The following is a 21,388-nucleotide window of genomic DNA, read 5'->3' as shown; positions in this document are numbered from 1 at the left end:
AGAGCATTCCCAAATGTCACAGGGGAACCAGTGGAAGCCCAAGGCGAAGGCAGAGGAGGAGCAAGAGGTCGCCAACGCAGCTGTGTCACGGCCAGCTCCTCTGAGGGCAGGGTTAGCATGGCAGAGATGTGGAAAAGTTTTGTCACCACGCCACAGCTAACTGCACCACCACCTGATACGGAACGTGTTAGCAGGAGGCAACATTTCACTAACATGGTGGAACAGTACCTGTGCACACCCTTCCACGTACTGACTGATGGTTCGGCCCCATTCAACTTCTGGGTCTCCAAATTGTCCACGTGGCCAGAGCTAGCCTTTTATGCCTTGGAGGTGCTGGCCTGCCCGGCGGCCAGCGTTTTGTCTGAACGTGTATTCAGCACGGCAGGGGGCGTCATTACAGACAAACGCAGCCGCCTGTCTACAGCCAATGTGGACAAGCTGACGTTCATAAAAATGAACCAGGCATGGATCCCACAGGACCTGTCCATCCCTTGTGCAGATTAGATATTAACTACCTCCCCTTAACAATATATTATTGTACTCCAGGGCACTTCTTATTCAATCCTATTTTTATTTTCATTTTACCATTATATTGCGGGGCAACCCAAAGTTGAATGAACCTCTCCTCTGTCTGGGTGCCGGGGCCTAAATGTGTGACAGTGGCCTGTTCCAGTGGTGGGTGACGTGAAGCCTGATTCTCTGCTATGACATGAAGACTGATTCTCTGCTGACATGAAGACTGAATCTCTGTTATGGGACCTCTCTCCTCTGCCTGGGTGCCGGGGCCTAAATATATGACAATGGACTGTTCCAGTGGTGGGTGACGTGAAGCCAGATTCTCTGCTATGGGACCTCTCTCCAATTGATATTGGTTTATTTTTATATATTTTATTTTTATTCATTTCCCTATCCACATTTGTTTGCAGGGGATTTACCTACATGTTGCTGCCTTTTGCAGCCCTCTAGCTCTTTCCTGGGCTATTTTACAGCCTTTTTAGTGCCGAAAAGTTTGGGTCCCCATTCACTTCAATGGGGTGCGGGTTCGGATCCCGAACCCGAACATTTCCCGGAATTTCGGCCGAACTTCTCGAACCCGAACATCCAGGTGGTCGCTCAACTCTACTCATGGGTCTTTTAGACCCACAATTTGTACAGATTTGCTAATTTCTTATTCTGGGCAAAATAAGAACTGCAGCTTGAACACCCTGGGTCTCTTCAGAGAGACACAGCGTATTGAATTTAATTACTGGCATCCTCAATGACTGCAGAGGATGCTGGTAACACCTCCGGGTTTTTCACCCTTTAGATGCCATGCCCTCAGCATCTAAAGGCTTTAATAATGCCAATCATGGTCATTAGCCACGGGTCTCTGCTGTTTGAACCAGTGGCGACCCGCCAACCATGTCATCCGCTGCACGCACCAGGTTTGCACTTTGCTTCAGTGCCGTACATGTATGGTGGTGATAGCAAACTGGTTTTCCAGTTGGTAAAAGTTATCCACAGTACTGGTGTGGATCCTACCACTGGAGCCCCACTGATCATGAGAACAGGGCCCCCATAGCCCCTGCAGCTCCCCTAAAACGACTGGAGTGTGGCTACTTCATTTCCATGGGCGTTCTGGAGATAGCCAAGTACAGCAGCTTAAAGCTACCCCCTATCCTGTGAATAGGAGATAACTTGTACCAACCGGCATTCCCCTTTATTGAAGCAACGAACATATGTGCCCTGCAGTCAGACACTTATCCCTTATCTACAGAATGGGGACTATGTTGTCCTAATGTAACAACCCCTTTAAACCAAATTACACATTTTATTTTAAAACCACTCCTTTTTGGTTGATTAGTACAGACAAGATGGTTTTATATCTTTATTTTGATGCAAAGTTAAAAAGTTTTCATGCCTCCCAGAAACTTATTCTTAAGTGCCCAATGTGGGCTATGCAGTATAGGGAAGAGATGTGCCACTTCAGAGGACTGGAGAGATTTGTGGGTTTAAACCATGTTTCTTACATGAAGCAAATGTGGTTTTCAAACCAGGAGGGAAAATGTATTTGGTCTCAGACAATTTAGAGCTGGTTTTGGGGACATAAGAATCCACTGGTTGTTAGTGTAGTATTGGAAAGTATGCCAAATCCAACAGCTTCAACCCCAAAATACATGATATTTAGAAATGTATTTTAACATCCTAAAACCATTGGACATTCTTTTGTAGCAAATCATTACATTTCAAAGCTCATCATGTACATAAGTAAACTCTCTGGCAGATATATATCCATCAGTGTCTTCATCTTCTTTTTCAAATATGCTCTCAACGAGGACTTCATGGTCACTTTCATTCACGGCGCTTCCATGCTTCTCAAACTCAGCCTTAAGGTAAGCTCTAACCTGGACACACAAGAGTAAAAACCATAAGTACATACACACTCATTGACGCATACCACACAGGTCAAGAAGATAGATCTTTCCTATTACCTCTTCCTTAGAAAGTTTCCAGTCATCATTCAGATCCATTTCTTGGAATGACTCATGGGACCTTGGCCCATTTCGGATTTCCATAAGGTCAATATCAAAGATTAAAGTGCTCTCTGGTGGTATTTTTCCTAGAACAAAACCAGTGTTAAGAATAGACATGGAAAGGGACTATTTATTGAACAGATCAGTAAAAATAGCAAGATCACCTCTCTTGTCCAGAACAATGGCACATAATCATCCACCCAAAGTTTAACATACCCATTCCTCCTCAATCTGTTGGCCTTCTTGCTTCCCCCCTCCCCCCAGCTGATGTCGTGGACAATAGTTATCACAAGCTCAGAAAGTTATTTCTTATAAAAAGGTAACCTGAAGGGTCACAACAACTGCTGCAGAAACTAGTGAACACCAGCAAGAAGTCCACAGGGATCAGCAGCAGAGGGGAACATCTAAGGAAACTTTGGGGGGTGGAATGTGCAGCTCCAACCTTCGACAAAGGCTGGATTTTTTTCAGTCCTACCTCTCCCCCTCAAGTGTTAGTTTTAAAGGGTTTTTACAAAGCCAGCAACAAAAGCAATATAATCTTTTTTGGATGTAGGTCATCTGTAGGACAATTATTGAAATGCTAGACTAGGAGACAAGTGTTTGTGTCAAGTTTTAAACATATCCATAAGATAGGACATTAGAGTCTGGCAGGATCTGACTACTGGGAACCCCACGATGACAGGAATGGGAGCCCTGCGTCTCCTTGTATGAACGGACAGACGTGAGCATTCTTGCTGCAGCTCCATTCATCACTATGCCTCCACCATACAGAAGCAGAGAACAGCTCTCAGCCATCTCCAGCAGTCCTACAGAGATTAATGGAGTGAGTGTGCATGCTCGAATGTTCTCGTGATCAACGTTGTTCCAGTGGTCGGACCCCCACCAATATAAAAACTTTAAAACTTGCCACAAACCCTTTCGTTTACAGAGATAAATCCTGCACACAACTGTGGGTAACCGAATTTAGGGCTACATCTGCCAAAACCCAGAAGTATGGAGACACAGAAAGGCAGTGGTTGAGTAAGCTGGTAAGGTTATGACACACATCCCCAATATTGCTATCCATGTTATATTTAGATATTAGCTATAACCTAAGGCATGTTGCTGTAAGGTCTAGTTCACACAGCAAAATTAGCTTTTCTGTGGCAAAAAGCCTCAGGCTGTGGTTTTTCAAATTGGATGTGGTGGATCTGCTCAGTTTAGCTGCACTGAATGGCGTTAAAAGGGTTGTGTCAAAGATTAAAGTTCTCCCCTATCCACATTGAGTAGTGGTCCAACCTCTGGGAACACCATCAATCCCAAGAACGGGAGTCCCATGTTCTCCGCTATCTCCAGCAGTCCTACAGGAATGAAAGGCACAACAGGGCGCAAGTTCAGCAGGTCGCTCCATCAGTATGGGGACATGGGACTCCTGTGGGGATCCTAGCAGTTAGAACCCCAGCAATCATTTCGTTATTCCCTAACCCGAGGATAAGAGATAACCAATACTTGGCACAACCCCTTTAAACTACAATTGAACACCTGTAGAAGTTTCCAGTGTGACAAGTCCATTCTTGGCAAGCTCACAGAAGAAACCATGGCTACATGGATGGCACCACGGCAGTTACAGCATGGTCTCTAGGCAGCTTTTGGTGTAGAATCTGCAGCAAATTCCATGAACAAGAGCTGCGGTGGGAAGTAGCCCCAACAGGGTTAGCATGCAATTATAATGGGATGGAACTCCAACCTTCCAAAACTCTCAAGATTAGGGAAAAGTCTGTGAAATATTTTAAAAGGGGTTACCACAGATTTTATTTTTTTTTTTAAATCCGCAGGTTCAGACACAGTGACGATTCATACAGTGCAACAAGCTTACCAGTTATAATAAATGCATTGAGAAAGAAGTGGGGATCCACATGCATTAGTTCTGTGAGGACGCAGAGGGTTTTCCAAAGGAGAATATTCATACAAGACCAGACCACACTTTGGATCAAGTACAACAAACAGAAGAGGTTAGTACAAATGAAGGAGCAGTGTACGAATGGTAGGTACAATGACCCACAGACATCTGAGTTTTAGGCTGGGTTCACACGGGCGAGATTTCCACGCGGGTGCAATGCGTGAGGTGAACGCATTGCACCCGCATTGAATCCGGACCCATTCACTTCTATGGGGCTGTGCACATGAGCAGTGATTTTCAACATGGTTATAAGGGAAAATAGCATTCTTTAATACAGAATGCTCAGGTCAATTGAGGGTTAAAAAAAATAAAAAATAAAATAAATTAAACTCCCCTCCTCTTGATTGGCGTAGTTGCCGATCTCTTCTTACTTCTTTAATCATGAGCTGCCTGCTAAAGGACCTGTGGTGACGTCCCATCACCGTGGTGATGGACCATGTGATGAGCTCAGTGATGTCATCACAGGTCCTGAAGAAAGAACAGGAGATCGGCAGCTACATGATCAATTGGAGGAGGCGAGTTAATTTTATTTTTTAACCCTCAATTGACCTTCTACTAAGCATTCTGTATTAAAGAATGCTATTGTTTTCCCTTATAACCATGTTATAAGGGAAAATAATTACATCTACACAGCACCGAACCCAAACCTGAACTTCAGGTCTGGGTACCACATTCAGGTTTTTTTTATCACGCGCGTGCAAAACGCATTGCACCCGCGCGATAAAAACTGAATGGAACGCAATCAAAACGGACTGCAATTGGGTACCTACCCGCGCGGGTTTGCCGCAATGCACCCGGGACGCATCCTGAGCCAAAACTTGACACCCATGTGAACCCAGCCTTAGATATTTTTCACTTTATCTGAACTACAGTGAATATTTTCTACATTGTGCTATAGAGCAGCGAGCATGCAAACTAAAGTAGTGACATGTGAGTGCAGAACAGACACGAGTGGCTATCTATTTGTAGCTACAAAACACGTGTGCCCATGCAGGATGCCAAATAACTTCAGTGTGGCACTGGTTAAATATTTCACATGCAGAATTAAATGTACAAAGAGTGGCTTTCTAAATACACTGAATTACACCTATTGCAGTTTGAGTTACAGCCTATATTACACTCAAGAGCTGCATTCACTATTCAGCCTGACTCTGAGTTAAACCCTTTCACCATTCCTTGCTGACTTCAGTGTCTGCAATTTCCTCTGGGAATATGCATTTTTGGGAATTTTTATGTTAAAGGGGTTTTTCCCATGATGTTAATATTGATGGCCTAATCTCAGGATAGGTCATCAATATGTTATTGGTGGGGTTCTGACACCTGGCAACCCCGCCGTTTGAGGAGGCCACAGCGCTCTGGTCAACACTGCTGCCACCTTGCCAAGCTCAGCACCGTCCATTAGATAGCAGGAGTGCTTGGTATTGCAGTTGCTAGGCCATGTGCCCGATGTACATGATGTCACAGGCCTAGAGCACTGCGGCCTCTTCAAATAGCGGCCCCCACTGATCACATAGCTATGCCTCGGGATAGGCCATCAATATGAAGGTTTTGGAAAACTACTGAAGGAAAATATAAGTCTAGGAGTTTACATAAAGCAGTGCAGCCAGACAACCCACCAGAATCCCACCCCCAACTAGAAGTGTAGGAATGTTGCAGATGCAATATTTGAAGAATCATGCCCACCCAGTACTGATCTTGTAGTCTAGTCAGATGCCTCCTTAACCAGTCTCCATCTGGAGCAAGGCATTTTGAAATACTGCAGTTTCCAGGTCAGTACAATCAGTAGGTTTCTAATATGTCAGACCTGGCAGTACCAGTTACCTTTTCCTTCTTTCCCATATGCCAGAGCAGAAGGGACAGTTATCTTCCGTTTCTCTCCAACACACATCTCTTTGAGGCCTTTGTCCCAGCCTTTAATCCCTTCCCGGATGCCAAGTGTAAACCATACAGGCTGACCATTGTTATCCACATACCTGCAACAGAAGCATGACCAAACCTTTAGATCACATTACACTTCTTCCCTCCATTTTTATTGAGTATTTCACCCTTTCCAATGCAAAAAGTGAAGAGTGAAATCTGCAGCAAAATCCAGATATGGTGCGTTTTTCACGGTTGTGGATTTCCAGCAGATTCTCTGTAACTGAACCTTCACGGTATTTGTCATGTGCAGAAATACTCTTATGGATTCTTCCATTTACTAACGACTCCCTTGAATTAGAAATAATGTTTATTGATTTTTTTCAAATACAAATGGTACAAAGAACCCAGAAGGTCATAATAACGTCATGAAACAAACAGATAAATCAGATGCTGTAGCGTTGAGCTGGCGCATGTCAAGCGTCTGTCTGTTGGTATTCACAATGGTAGAAAAGGTTGCATACATCTTAAATGAAGATGACCACCACCAAAAACAAAGGAAAATTTTGATGAGGGGAGGGGCACTCAGGCAAGACAACAAGTTGAGTAGTGCAGGTTTTATTAATCATGGAAAGTAGTCTGTATGTAACATCCAAGGAGCCCATGTACCATCTCTGACAGCTGGGTTAATCATGGTGGCAGGTAACAGTTTCTCATGTCTACAAGGAGGTGTTTAGATCCCTAACAGAGACCATCCAAGCACTACAGATTTCCAATGTTTAGCGATTATTAGCTTGGCACACAACAGGATGTGGCCAATAATGCGTTTCTACCCGTAAGTTCAAGAATGAGGGAGTAAGGCTTCGTTCACATCACTTCGTTCAGGAGCAGGAGAACGGAAAGGACAGAGAAGGCAACTGAGCCAAACGGAGCCCTTAGGACCCCATAGACTATAATGGGGTCCGTTAGGTTTCCTCTCAGAAGATGATTTTGGAGCGGAGACAAAAGTTGTGCATGCAGGACTTTTGTCTCTGCTTCAAAATCATCTTCTGAGCGGAAACATAACGGACCCCATTATAGTCTATGAGGTCCTTAGGCTCCGTTTGGCTCAGTTGCCTTCTCCGTCATTTCCATTTTCCTGCTCACAGAAAGGCTGAACGGTGATGTGAGCGAAGCCTAATCTGTAACCCAGAGACCTGTAAAACTAAGGCAAAAGTTTGTTGCCAGTAGTTAGCAAGTTTTGGGCACGAGCATAGAATATGGTTTAATGATCCAGTTTTCCCGCAATTTCGCCAGCAGCAAGCAGATATACCTGGATATATAAGGCTTAATCTCTGGAGGGTAAAGTACCACCTGAGCAAGGTTTTCATCCCAGCTTCGTACTGGGTAGTGCATTTGAAAGTGGACGCCATGAAGCCCACCGAATTGGCCCACTCCTCCTCCAAAAAGGTGGTTTGCAGGTCTTGTTCCCATTTAAACATTGGAGATTTAACAAACCTAGATTGTCTCCTATTAAGTCATATACGGTATATATCGTGTGGTGCGTTGTTTAAATAGGAATGGATTTTGGTATAATCTGATGATGTCAGAGCAAATATTGGGAGGTGGATGGAGGGAAGCAAGGCAGTGGCGAACCCTCAGATACAAGAAAAATTCGGAATAAGGCAAATGCCTGACCCTTTGAAGGAGTTTTGAAGGAGACCAATGCTGTGTCTTCAATCAGTTGGACAGGTCAATGTTACCAATGAAACTTTTCCAGGACATATATGGTTACATGAGGGAGCAGAAGAAGGCTCGGTCCTCCCCGAGAGCGGTGGAACTGTAACCACAGGGATCCAGCATGCACCATTGTCAGGAAAGGGGTTGAGTAAGGCTGGTTTCCATGCAGCTAGGCAAAGGTAGTCCTTCAAAGGGCCTCCAGTTAGGGAGTGAGCTTCAATTTGGACCCAGGACCTGCCTGATGTGGGGTTCCACCATTACCCAAGAAGGGAAAGGCCTATGGAATAAAAATAATCTTTAATTGAGGGGAGGCCAATGCCACCTGCCCTTTTTTTCCTGAACATTAAGGAGTGAGCTACTCTAGGACAGCCTGTGTTCCATAAGTAGGAGTTAAAGGGAACACGTCACCGGGATTTTGGATATAGAGCTGAGGACATGGGTTGCTAGATCACCGCTAGCACATCCCCAATACCCAGTCCCCATAGCTCTGTGTGCTTTTATTGTGTTAAAAAAAAAAAAAAAACATTTGATACATATGCAAATTAACATAAAAGAGTCATATCTTACTTGTGTGACCAGAGAAGTCATATTTTCAAGCTCTGACTCATCTCAGGTTCATTTGCATATCAAATCGTTTTTTTTACACAATAAAAGCACACAGAGCTATGGGGACTGGGTATTGCGGATGTGCTAGCGGCCATCTAGCAACCCATGTCCTCAGCTCTATACCCAAAATCCCAGTGACAGGTTCCCTTTAAGGAGTTTCTGCGCTGCCTTGAGAAATGAATTGGGTACAGGAATTGGCAGTGCATGGAAAACATATCAGCTTAGGCAAAGTCATAATTTGGAATGACGCCACTCTGCCAACCCATGAGACGTCTTTCATGCTGAAGCTCGTGAAATCTTTTGACATGGTGGAGAGAAGGTGTTCGTATTTGTTCTGGTATGCAAGCGAACAAGGATATGAAAGTTTAATTTCAAGGTAAGAGTCGATAACTGCAAGTCTAAGGCCTCTTTCACTCGAGCAAGTTCAGTCAGTTCAGTTTTCAATGTGTTTTAATGCCATTTTCACGCGCATGCTAAAAAACAAACAAAAAAAACCTGAAGGTTTACAAACATCTCTTAGCAACCTTCAGTGAAAAATGCATTGCATCCGCACTTGCTTCCAGATGCAATGTGTTTTTTTACTGAAGCCCCATTCACTTCTATGGGACCAGGGCTGCGTGAAAGATGCAGAATATAGAACATGCTGTGTTTTTCACGCAACGCAGAACTGATGCTTGAGAAAAAAAAAAAAAAAAAAAATCATGTACACAGACCCATTGAAATGAATAGGTCAGGAGTCAGTGCGGGTGCCGTGCGTTCACGTCAAAGACTCGCTCGTGTGAAAGGGGCCTAAAGGGAACGTGCATTTTAGGTATCAATTCTGATAATGGAAAGGGCTTGTGATTTCAAGCTGTTAATCTTATAGTAAGATAATGAGCCAAAATGGGAGATGAGAGAGAATGTGTTTTTCAACGATTGTCTGAGGTTTGTGACGCGAGACTAATGTCGTCAGCATATAGGGAGATGGTATGTGGCGAAGCGCCAACCCTCAATCCCTCCATTTCCATTGAAAGACGAATGTTGTGCTAAGGGTTCTAGGGCCACAATAATTATTAGGGGGGGAACAAAGGGTAGCCTTAGCAGGAGCCATTGGTGATGTGAAAACTGTCAGATAAAACCCCATTGACAAAGATGCTAGTTATAGGGTCAGAGTACAAGCCTTGCACTGCATTAACAATGGAGCCAGTGAAACCCATTTCCCCAAGGACAGAAAAGACGAATGACCAGTAAAAGGCGGTCAAGCGTCTTTTCAGCGTCTAGTGTGACTTCCACAAGGGGAAGGTTCTTGATTTCCGCCACATTGAAAAGATTTAGCAGCCGCCTCATGTTATCTGAAGCCTGTCTACCCTTGACAATCCCGGATTGGTCGTCTTTCACTAAATGTGGAAGTATTAGGGATAATCTATTAGCAATCAATTTAGCAAATATTTTGATTTCCGAATTAAGTTGGGAAATGGGTCTTAAATTTTGAGGAGAGTCCGTGGGTTTACCTGGTTTGGGGAGGGTGACCATCAATGCCATCAGCATGTCTAGCGGGAAGGCAACACCTGACATGACATTTTGAAACAGTTAATAAAATATGGGGCCAGGGGGGTGCAGAATTGCTTATAATATTCGTTTGACAGCCCATCGGGGCCCGGGGACTTACCTGCAGGGAGGGAAAGAATCAATTTCTTCAGTTCCAGCTCCGAAATGGGAGCGTTCAAAGACTCTAGCTGGGAGGGGGGAGAGCAGTGGCAGCTGGGAATCCTGACCAAGGCCTCAGTTTTCTGGCAATGCAGTGTTATCGTTGAGATTGAGCGGGTTGGATACTGATCCTACGTTGAACTGGAAGTACCGTATTCCTGTATGGCTACGGCTAGTAGCCATACTGACCCCCTTTTTCTTTACGGCTAGTAATCTCAGGTTTGTATTTCGGATGCAAGAACAGGTAGGCGTTTCACCATATAGGGGGTGGGCTTGCAACTTTTCTGCCAGAGTTAGTGATATGGGGGGCGTGGGTGGACCATTGGATCAGGCTGATGGAGGAATCTGTAGTATGGAACAAGGCTGTATGGTCCACAAGGAACATGTCGATGCGGGAATAGGAAGAGTGTACAGGGGAGAAAAAGGTGTAGTCCCTCGGACTGTGCTGCGCCCGCCAGACGTCGACCAGGTCTTTAGAGTGAATAAAGGAGGCCTGTGGGAGATCTGGAGGGATTAGTAGAGTCGAGAGAAGGGTCTAAAATAAAATTGAAGTCCCCCCACATAGTATCAGCTTGTCCTGCTTTACCATATGAACGTGTCTCATCACCTTATGCAGGAAGGATAGTTGGCGTTCATTGGGAGCATATACATTCACTAGCGTGTAGATAGCATTGCTCACTGTGCATACCAGAATTACCCATCTACCCCTCTGGTCTGTGATCTGAGAGATTGGAGAAAAGGAAGCCGTTTTTAACAGCCATGAAAACCCCTTTAGACTTTTTGACATTATGTGAATGAATAATAACGGGGAAGAGACGGTGTTTAACCCCTTCCCGACATATGACGTAATAGTATGTCATGGCGACAAGTGACTTGCCACATTTTGACGTACTATTGTGTCACGGTGATCAATCACTGCAGGGGCCTGGCAGTCCCCGATAGCCGGGCCCCTGCCGGCATTGAAGTAAAAGCCGATGGCGGATTAACCCTTTCTATGCCGCAGACAGGAGCATAGAAGGTTCATGCGGCGGGTGAGGGAGCCCATTGGGTCCCCACGCTGCTGTGGCGAGGACCCGATGGGTGACAAGGCAGCCCGATGCCATGCACAGGCTGCCCAATGCCTAACACGGCATTGGGACCTGCCTTCTATAGGGGCAGAGGTGATCCAGCCCCAGGCTCGGTCTCCTAGTGACCCGATTTTTTTCACAGTTATAGTGCTACATCTATGGGCCCTGCTGTGATTACCATACACTGTGTATGGTAATGACAGTCCAGACCTGTGATGTGTGCTACAGTCTGTAACACACATCAGGTTCCATGATGTCCTGGACAGACTGAAGGGTGGTCAATGTTCGCTCCATGAATACCAGAAGGGACAGCCATTGAAGCTAATGGCAAGCAACATCAGGACACCTACTGCCATCAGGCATGGTTTCTCCGCACTATGGATGATGACAGTAGGTGCTCTTCAGCCCTCAGGTGTCATGGTGTGGGGTATCATTAGCTAGCATGGCCATTCCCACCTGGTATTCATGGAGGGAACATTGACCTGCCTTCAGCATGTCCAGGACATTGTGGGACCACCTTGGTTGTGTGTTCCTAGAACAAGCACCAGTAGTAGTTTATACTTTGTCAATCTCAGCTCAATCGCATCTGTCAACAGATTTGTACCTATGAAACTGATTGACCTGTTCTGTGTGCGCTTGGCAGCTGAAGGCATCTATGTTGGTCTCATATGTGCCCGGATTGCTGAGAAATAAGAAGTTTTAATATATGCAAATGAGCCTCTAAGAGCAATGAGGGTGTTGCCATTACACCTAGAGGCTCTGCTCTCTCTGCAACTGCCACATACTGACCACTTTGACAGGGCCAAGGAAGTGAAATCATAATCACACCTGGGCCTGACCTCCTAAAGTCAAAGTGCAGAGGGCACTGCAGTTCAAAAGAGCTTCTAGGAGTAATGGTAACGCCCCCATTGCTCCTAGAGGCTCATTTGCATATATTAAAACATCATTTGTCTCAGCAATGCGGGCACATATGAACAGGATAGCTTGTGCACTTAGCAGCTAAAGGCATATGATGCTACCATGTTCATGTCTGAACCTGGTCAACTCCCCCCCCCCCCGGAAATTCTTTTGCCAGGAGCACCCCAGTGCTTAAATAAAAAAACAAGCTAGGGGATCACAGGCCCAATAGGAGGAGCTGACAGTGCCGAGGACTCACGTGGAATGGAATCTGGTCCCATTACTCTGCAGGAATCCCTCAAAGTGCACGAGCAGCAGATCCCCGTTCTTGGTCTTCCTCTTGCACAGGAAAGGCTTCTGCAGGACTTGGATCTGCACTTCAGGCTCCGGGATCAGCGCGGCCCCGGCACAGGCCAGCAGAGCAGCGGCCGCCAGCAGCGCCACCATCCTCATTGTACTCCGCCTGCCACCAGCGCCAGCAGACGTGGCACGGCAAGTCTAGAACTGTCCGCGGCTGGAGGGGCATTTAACTGTACAGAAGCTCACCCTATTGGCTGATGTGGTAGGCGTGGTTATAGTGCGAGTACCTCACTGGTCAAAGTGTAAGTCAGCTGGTCAGGTGGTGAACGGTGATTGGTTAAGAGCTCTTCCGGGAAGCAGACGATGGGCGGGGACAAGGGAAATGTTTGCGCTCTGCTGATGGAGACGTAGAAGGGGCGTTCCGTGACGTCAGAGCTGTGTAGTAGGCGCCGCAACTGCCCCTGCTTGTTGCTATTCACAACGGAAATGCGCTGCTGGCGAAGCCGCTTGTCACTGTCTTCCCTATGACCAGCGCTGGGGTCGTGCCAAGCAGTGCCGGGAAGCAGGCACACAATCCCAGGGGAGAGATGCCAGGGGCCTGGCCATGTGAAGCTGATTTTGTGCCACCCAGCAGCATGGAAGGGATCCTGTACAAGTGGACTAATTATCTGAGCGGTAAGTTGTGTGCCAGTCATGGCGCTGGATGGCAGGCGCTGGACCTTCCAGTACAACGTGAATAGGAGTAGCTCTTGTATGGAGAGGGGGTCCTGGAGGCTGATGGGGCCCCTGTGCCTCATGAGGGCAGTGCTGCCGGGAATGGCACAGGACACCTGCACACTACTTTGACATACTTAGCTATGGTTTCCATAGAACTGGTTGACCACAGCTGACTGGCACAGCCCCATTGCCCGGCTGCCACCTTCTAGTGCAGAGATCAGCAACCTTCAGCACTCTGGCTGTTCTGAAACTACAACTCCCAGAATCCCCCCTTCACTTATATAGGAGTTACAAGAACAGCAGTGTATGTTGGGAGCTGTAGTTGCACAGCAGCTGGAGTGCCAAAGTGATCCCTGTTGTAGTATATTCTTCATCCTAAGAGCTCATGCAGAAGTTGTTGTGGGTCACGACTCACGGGTGCCATCGGTAGGCACTCTGCAAGGCAATACTTCTGTAATTCTATAGGATCCTTATCAGACAGACTTCTTCAGTTGGAGTAGACCTGATGGCGGAATTCCAGCGCCCAACAGCAGTGGCACGCCCCCGACCTATGCCTCATGCATGAGTCCTAAAAGGGGTTGTCTCAAGACAATGGTGGCATATCGCTAGGACAGGGATCCGCAACCTTTGGCACTCCAGCTGTTCAGCAACTACAACTCCCAGAATGCTTCATTTACTTTTGTGGGAGTTAGGCTACTTTCACACTTGCAGCAGAGGATTCCGGCAGGCAGTTCCATCTCCGGAACTGCCTGCCGGATCCGACAAAACGTATGCAAACTGATGGCATTTGTCAGACGGATCAGGATCCTGATCCGTGTGACAAGTGCATTGAAATGCCGGATCCGTCTCTCCGGTGTCATACGGAAAAACGGATCCGGCATCTATTTTTTTGACATTTTTGCCCCTAGGACGGAACTCAATGCTGGAAAAGAATAACGCTAGTGTGAAAGTACCCATAGAAGAACAGCTGAGCATGTTTACATGCAGGGAGTTGTAGTTTCACAGCAGATGGAGTGCCGAAGGTTGCGCTAGGATATGCTCCCAATGCCTTATAGGGACCCGCACCTATATCGAGAACGGAACCCCGAAAGTGTTGGAGGGGGCACTGCGCATGCGCAGCCGCCCTCTATTCATTTTCTATAGGGCCGCCGAAAATAGCTGGCTCGGCTATTTCTGTCAGGCCCATAGAAGTGAATGGGATTGGTGGCCAGGCATGTGCGGTGCGCTCCCTTTCACTTCTATGGGGAGCCGGCTTGGTAGTGGCCAGACCAGAGTCCTCCAGCCACCACCTTGCGGGGCTCCGTTCCCGATATAGGTGCGGGTCCCCGCGGTGGGACCTGCACCTATAAGACAATGGGGGCATATCGCTAGGATATGCCCCCATTGTCCATGATGAGACAACCTCTTTAAGACCAGGGCCTTGCTAGGGTCTCAAAAGATCCAGGGCCCAAGCCCCAATGCATATGGCCCCATTCTCTAAGTCGACATACCCGTCCCCCCTCCCCGCACACTCTAGCACTAAAGACATTTTCCTGTACTTGCTATACAGCGGCACATACCGCTCACATCCAGGGCCTCCCAGGTGACGTCTCCTCGGATGTGGATCTTCTCTGGTCCGGACAACTTCTCTCAGCCGCGCCTCGTCTGACACACAGACATCTTAGCTTCCTGACTTTTCTATCATCATCCCCCAACCTAGAGTCCCAACAGTGTTATCCTGCTGCTCGCTGTGCTCCCCAATACCCCCAAACACTATCCTGAAGAAAACCGAGTGCCCCTCCTCAAAGTCCCCACCAATAGTAATCCCCTTCTTGAATGCCCTCAAGAGTAATACTGCCCCCTACAGTGATAAATATTTACAATTAGTCATGTAGACTACTATTTGCCTTGTTTTAACATATGTCTTTGATAATACTTGTAAAATGTAGCTTTTAATATCAATTGTTGTAAGATCCCTAACTGACCATTAAATATCCTATAGAAGAAAAAGAAAGTTCAGCAGCTCTCACCTGCCCCACCTTCACCTGTGAGCACGGAGGACCAGTGCCAGGCCCGGGTAACGTAGTGCAATGTGGTTCAAGAAAATCCAGCTCCACTTCGGTAAAGGAAAATGTATTTTGCTTGCGGTAAAATCACATCCAGTTTACAGTTACAAAGTCGTCTACGCGTTTCGGGCTACTGAAGACAATTCACTCCCTTACTCATGACACAATACAACATTAAAAAGTGGCAATGTTTATAGAGGGACTGGACCTGTTTTCACTGATTGTGGTCACATGACTGCAGACACCCTCTAGAACAGTGATGGTGAACCTTTTAGAGACCGAGTGCCCAAACTGCAACCCAAAACCCACTTATTTATCGCAAAGTGCCGCCACGGTAATTCACCCTGAATACTACAGTCCAGTATAGTGTATCTTCCATGTACTTTATCATTTAGCTATTAAAGCCTGCCTACATTCAGTGGACTGCCTGTGCTGTCCATAGTGCGCCCTGCGCTGATGAATGGCAGGAAAAGTCTAAGGCATATTGGTACACCATAGACTTTCTCCAGGGTGCGGGTGCCCACAGAGAGGGCTCTGAGTGCCGCCTCTGGCACCCGTGCCATAGGTTCGCCACCACTGCTCTAGAACATGCCACGCCTATGAACAAGACTTCTCATGAGAGAAAAAAGAGACAAAAAAAAGAAAATAAAACACACAATGAACAAAAAAGCCTATACAAAAAGTGCACAATATATGGAGCACCCACTATAGCTAACTATGTCAGTCCGAGCCTGTATCAGGACAGGGAAAGTCGCAGCCTGTCTGGCTCACGACCAAAGGGAGCTATAGATGCGGACATTATAGGTGTATATGCTGCACCCACATGTCGATTTCTAATACCTTTGTTTCAGCTTCAACTGGCAGGATTTTTCTAATGAAAACATACCTTGTAACACAACCTTTGCAGTTTACTTAATCACATGCAGAAAATGCAAACTGCAATATGTGGGTTGCACCACCAATGCCATAAAAACCAGAATACACATAGGCATATTTCCGATGTGCCCCACCATGGCAGCCGCAATGTATCTGCAGCTAGTCTGCATTTTGCACATCGAATCTAGTGGTACAGGGTATAGAAAGGGTTTTTTTTTTGACAAAAAGAGGAGGGGATTACAAAAGCACTTCACAGCCGTCCCTCAAAAAAGCTAAAAAACTTTAAAAAACTATCTCCTTTAATTTTGTTTCCCACAGCCAGTACATATATTGTGCACTTTTTGTATAGGCTTTTTTGTTCATTGTGTGTTTTTTTTTCTTTTTTTGTCTCTTTTTTTTTCTCATGAGAAGTCTTGTTCATAGGCGTGGCATGTTCTAGAGGGTGTCTGCAGTCATGTGACCACAATCAGTGAAAACAGGTCCAGTCCCTCTATAAACATTGCCACTTTTTAATGTTGTATTGTGTCATGAGTAAGGGCGCGAATTGTCTTCAGTAGCCTGAAACGCGTAGACAACGACTTTGTAACTGTAAACTGGATGTGATTTTACCGCAAGCAAAATACATTTTCCTTTACCGAAGTGGAGCTGGGGCCAAATTACCCGTTCCTCCTCCCCTAGCTGACGCGTTAGTCTCTCCAGTACTGCCCCGCCCCCGTTGCCTGCACACATTCTCGCGCATGTCAATGAACTTAGGTTTCTTCTCATTCCAGCACCTTACCTGCGCATGCTCAGGAACTTAAAACCACGGCTTGTTTTTATTATCACTGCGCATGAGCTGGGACTTAGTGATGCAGTTAACCATATTACTTTGATGCCACTTCTTGTTATTTAATGGTCAGTTAGGGATTTTACAACAATTGATATTAAAAGCTAAGTTTTACAAGTATTATTAAAGACATATGTTAAAACAAGGCAAATAGTAGTCTACATGACTAATTGTAAATATTTACCCTAAAGTGCATTAACATATGCCTGGGTCTATGTTATGTACCCTACAGTGATAATGCTCCCCAAGAGCGCCTCCAGAAGAGCCCTCCAGTATTAATAATGCCCTCCCAGAGCCCCCAGTAGAAATCAGGTCCCCTATTGTTCCCCAGTGGTAATAAAGCTCTTTACAGACCCCTCAGTAGTATAAAGCCCCCCCTCCCCCACAGTGCTGTTAGTAGAAATAAGGCAGATCTATAAGTCACTCCTAGTAGTAATAAGAACGCTTATACTGTCCCCTGGATTTAAAATGCACAGACAGTGCCCCCAGTATTTATATTGCCCCCTAATATTATAATGTACGCCCTGCAGTACCCCCAGTATTTATATTGCCCCCTAATATTATAATGTACGCCCTGCAGTACCCCCAGTATTTATAATGGCCCCTGTAGTTATATTCCTCCCTTTAGTGTCCCCTAGAAATGTATAATTCCTCAGCCCCTCCACCATAGAGTCCCATGTAAATAACATTATTTCCCTCCCTCTGCCGTAGAGTTCCATGTAAATAACATCACACCATCTCTCCTGCCACCTCCAATATACAGTCCCATGTAAATAACATCACTCCTTCAGCCCTAAAATACAGTTAAACAACTGCCAGCATTACTCTGCCCCTTCATTTACCTCTCCTCATGTAGCAGACCTTACCACAGCTTCTTCCCCAGAACTTCTCTTCACTGCTGAGCACCGTCCTAGTCACATGATGGTGACATCATCGCAGGTCCTTCTCAGCCACTTTATTTAGAACTGATCATTTGACTGTGATGTCATCACAGGTCCTTCAGCTCTTGTAGTGCATTTGATTCAGTTATATTGCCGTCCTGTAGTGAAGCTTTCTCAGAGATAAGGTATAATGGAAAGATCTGCACCTGTCCTGCGGATCTGATATTGATTACTTATCCTAGGAATACGCCATTGATATAAAAATGATAAAGAACACCCTTTTAGTCTGGTATATTTAGGACATCTGTATTTGTCTATGCTGGCAGAGTGTACTCAAGATTGACATAAATGTCAATAAATGTTCATTCAAAGCATATCTGAGTTTTCATAAAGAGTTTGCATAATGTCTGTATTTCTTTGTACAATCATAACTGTGTAGGAACAGGTGTTTTTTGGGCTTGCCTAAAGACTTTCAGCCTAATTATTCCCTATTTCAGCTGCACAGCTAGATGCATTTCACTCAGAAGCAGAAGTTTCCCTTCTGTGGAATCTGCCTGCTGTGATGTCCTTTCTCTTGTTTCCCACTGTTTGTTTTCGGCTCTAGAGCTCACAGAACAGATGGGGGAAATCACACTTACAGAAAGGCAGGAGACGCCTATAATATTTAAAAGCTGTATAGAAGCAGTTGTTTTATCCGGCTCAGGAGCTCAGCTAGCTCTGACACGCCCCCACTTCCTCTCTGCCATCTTCTGTGTCTGTTATTAGGGACGGATCTCGCTGACAACAGGCAGTGGACTGCAAATTGGGTTAGAAGTGAGACCCCTACTGGCCAGGGCAGCTTTTTTTCAGATGGACGAAGGAAATTGTTTAAATGAAGTGATTTAGAAATTTGCTATTTACGCCATTCTTTATGAAATGAAAGTGTGTGAAAGTACAGTGAGGTTTTATTTATTTATTTTAAAAAAAAGAAAGAATTGCCATTTCTACAAGCATCCATTTTTCCACCCTAGTTGTCCCATAGGAGTATGGTACATGTCAGGGTGCCCGTCACTTGGGCATGCAATGCTCAGTGTAAAGCTTTTCGCAAACATTGCTCGAGACGGAATCACTTGGCCTATAAATACTTGGAATAACCTGTCTTCTGACTTCTTACAATTACAGGCGGGGCAGCGCTGTAAGTCGTGTCCCTGCTTCTATGGCAGCTTTGTTTCTTCAGGTAGTTATTATGAAGATTTATACAACTATTTTAGTTCTGTTTTTTTTACCATTTTTAGGCCTCTTTTACACTAGTGCTATGGAATGATTCAGTGTCTGGTCAGTGAAAAACAGATGCTTCAACCAGTTTCTTCAGCGGGTGCATTCAGTGTAAAGTTGCACAATGCATAGAAATATCAATAGTATTTCAACACTTCAATGTGCTTTTCAGTTCATTATGGACATTGGTAGTATTTCTGTACAAAGCTGCGCCATAGTGCAAATTAGTAGCAGTTCCAGCTGAAAGAACCCGCCGCACAACATGTTCTGATCAGCGGCTGCTTGGCCCTCGTTGCTTTCTGGTATATTGGCAGCTGCACGTCTGTGGCAGTGGAGAAGGAAGGAGAGGGTTCCTGCCTTCCCGCTGGGATGTGTGCGGCACACACTGGTTCTGTCTGCCGGTGGCATCACAGTGGGACGGGAGGGACGCTCTCCCTACTTCTCCACAGCCACCAATGATAATGTGACGTAGGCTGAGGGGGGAATGTCAGGAACGAAGGGAGGAGAATAGTTGTTTAGTACAGTGCCCAGGAACATTGGAGTTAGGCCTCATGCACTTGACCACACAATACGGATACCATCCATGTTCCATCTGCATTCTTCTGCAGATCAGTTGACTCAGTGGGTCAGCGAACCACATTTTGCAGACCAGAATAATTTGTTACATAGTAGGTAGGGATCGACCGATTATCGGAAATACCAATATTATTTGGCCGATATTCAGGATTCTGTACATTATCGGCATCTAACCTTGCCGATATACCGATAATGCGTATAAAGCGAATACTAGTGAGCGCTTCCATTATGGAAGCGCACACTAGTATGCATCGGGTGACGGGAGCGGGGATCAAGCGCAGCAAGCGCTTCCGATACTCGCCCTCCCTGGTCTTCTTTGATGGGGCCCGCGCTGCACTGTTTTGACCCCGTACAGCGTCAGGACGTAGTGTGAACACTATGACCTGACGCTGTCAGGTGACAGTGCAGCGTAGGCCGGAGAACACGGGAGCGAGACGCCGGACCCGGAGATGAAGAGGAGCCGCGGCGCAGGAGAGGTGAGAAGTTTTTTATTTTATTCATCTGAGGTCTGATAGGGGTTAATAAAGGGCTGATCTGAGGTCTGATAGGGGTTAATAAAGTCAGTGAGGAGGGGGGATGGTGTGGAAATTGGCATTTGGCACTAGTATATTATAAATGTAAATTATAAATTGACTACCAACTAAGGGCTTTATTAATTTATAATTTACATTTATAATATACTAGTGCAAAATGCAAATTTCCACCACCTCAGTGACAACCAACTAATATAATATATATTATGAGATATAAAATATCGGTATAAATTATCAGCCGGAAAGTTCACAGATTATCAGTATCGGCTCTAAAAAATCAATATCAGTCGATCCCTAATAGTAGGGTACATTATTCCTTTTAATACACACCTCGGCACCTGCCCTCTTTGAAGGGTCCCAGGACACGTTAATAAGTTCAGGATTTAGGCCTAAATCCTGACTTGGAGCATATGGAAACTGGGGGACATTTACGGTATCATTCGTGGTTGTTTTTGTGACATTTTAAAGTCTGTCTTTGCTTTGTGTGTCTGCGCCAAATTTATGAAATAGCGCACCCTAATAATATATTTGTGTGAGTGCAATGTTGTTTACACCTATATGTGTAAAAGTCCCCTGGGAAGCCTGGCGTAGTTTGCAACTTTTTGCGACATTTGGAAATAACAATAAATATAGTATATATAACAAAATAACAGTTAATATAGTATATATAACAAAATAACAAATATAATACAAAACAAAATAACAATAAATAACGAAAATTTACTCACTAAAATGTTTGTTTCCTGGAGTCTGTAGGCAGCACACACCAAAGGGTTAAGTTCCCTGGGTACAATTAGAAATAGAACGATAGATTGTTTAATTAGCATAGGACCTCCCAGTATAAAGCCTCACAGAACACACAGAGCCATGTATTGTATGCAGCAATCATTTATAAGGGTGGGTATATTGTGCTGCCTACGGACTCCAGGAAACAAAAATTTCGGTGAGTAAATTTTTGTTTTCCTGATCGTCCTTGGCAGCACACACCTAAGGGACTTTAAAGCAATACTCAAAGGGAAGGAGCATTGGCCTCCAACTGTAGAACTCGCTTGCCAAAAGAAGCCTTTATGCTGCCCGGATGTCTAGCCTGTAATGT

General features: G+C 45.4%; 2 protein-coding genes across 2 annotated transcripts in view; one reads left to right on the top strand and one right to left on the bottom strand.

Annotated features, from left to right (window-relative positions):
• Nucleotides 1-1,835: 1,835 nt before the first annotated feature.
• FKBP14 (FKBP prolyl isomerase 14) lies at nt 1,836-12,816 on the bottom strand. Its single transcript, XM_040433566.1, has 4 exons — nt 12,544-12,816; nt 6,274-6,425; nt 2,472-2,599; nt 1,836-2,384 (listed from the first exon to the last, which is right to left on the bottom strand). The coding sequence occupies exons 1-4, from the start codon at nt 12,735-12,737 to the stop codon at nt 2,226-2,228; spliced, it is 633 nt and encodes a 210-aa protein (XP_040289500.1). The 5' UTR covers nt 12,738-12,816; the 3' UTR covers nt 1,836-2,225.
• A 151-nt stretch (nt 12,817-12,967) lies between these two features.
• Nucleotides 12,968-21,388, top strand: part of PLEKHA8 (pleckstrin homology domain containing A8) — a 61,547-nt gene continuing 53,126 nt past the window's right edge. Inside the window, exon 1 of the mRNA XM_040433565.1 lies at nt 12,968-13,259. Coding sequence (XP_040289499.1) covers nt 13,109-13,259 — 151 coding nt within the window. The 5' untranslated portion in view covers nt 12,968-13,108. The remainder of the gene's footprint in view (nt 13,260-21,388) is intronic.

This window comes from Bufo bufo, chromosome 5, assembly GCF_905171765.1.
Source record: "Bufo bufo chromosome 5, aBufBuf1.1, whole genome shotgun sequence".
Lineage (NCBI taxonomy): Eukaryota > Metazoa > Chordata > Amphibia > Anura > Bufonidae > Bufo > Bufo bufo.
The sequence above is the reverse complement of the archived record's forward strand: the minus strand, read 5'-3'. Positions and strand labels throughout refer to the sequence as shown.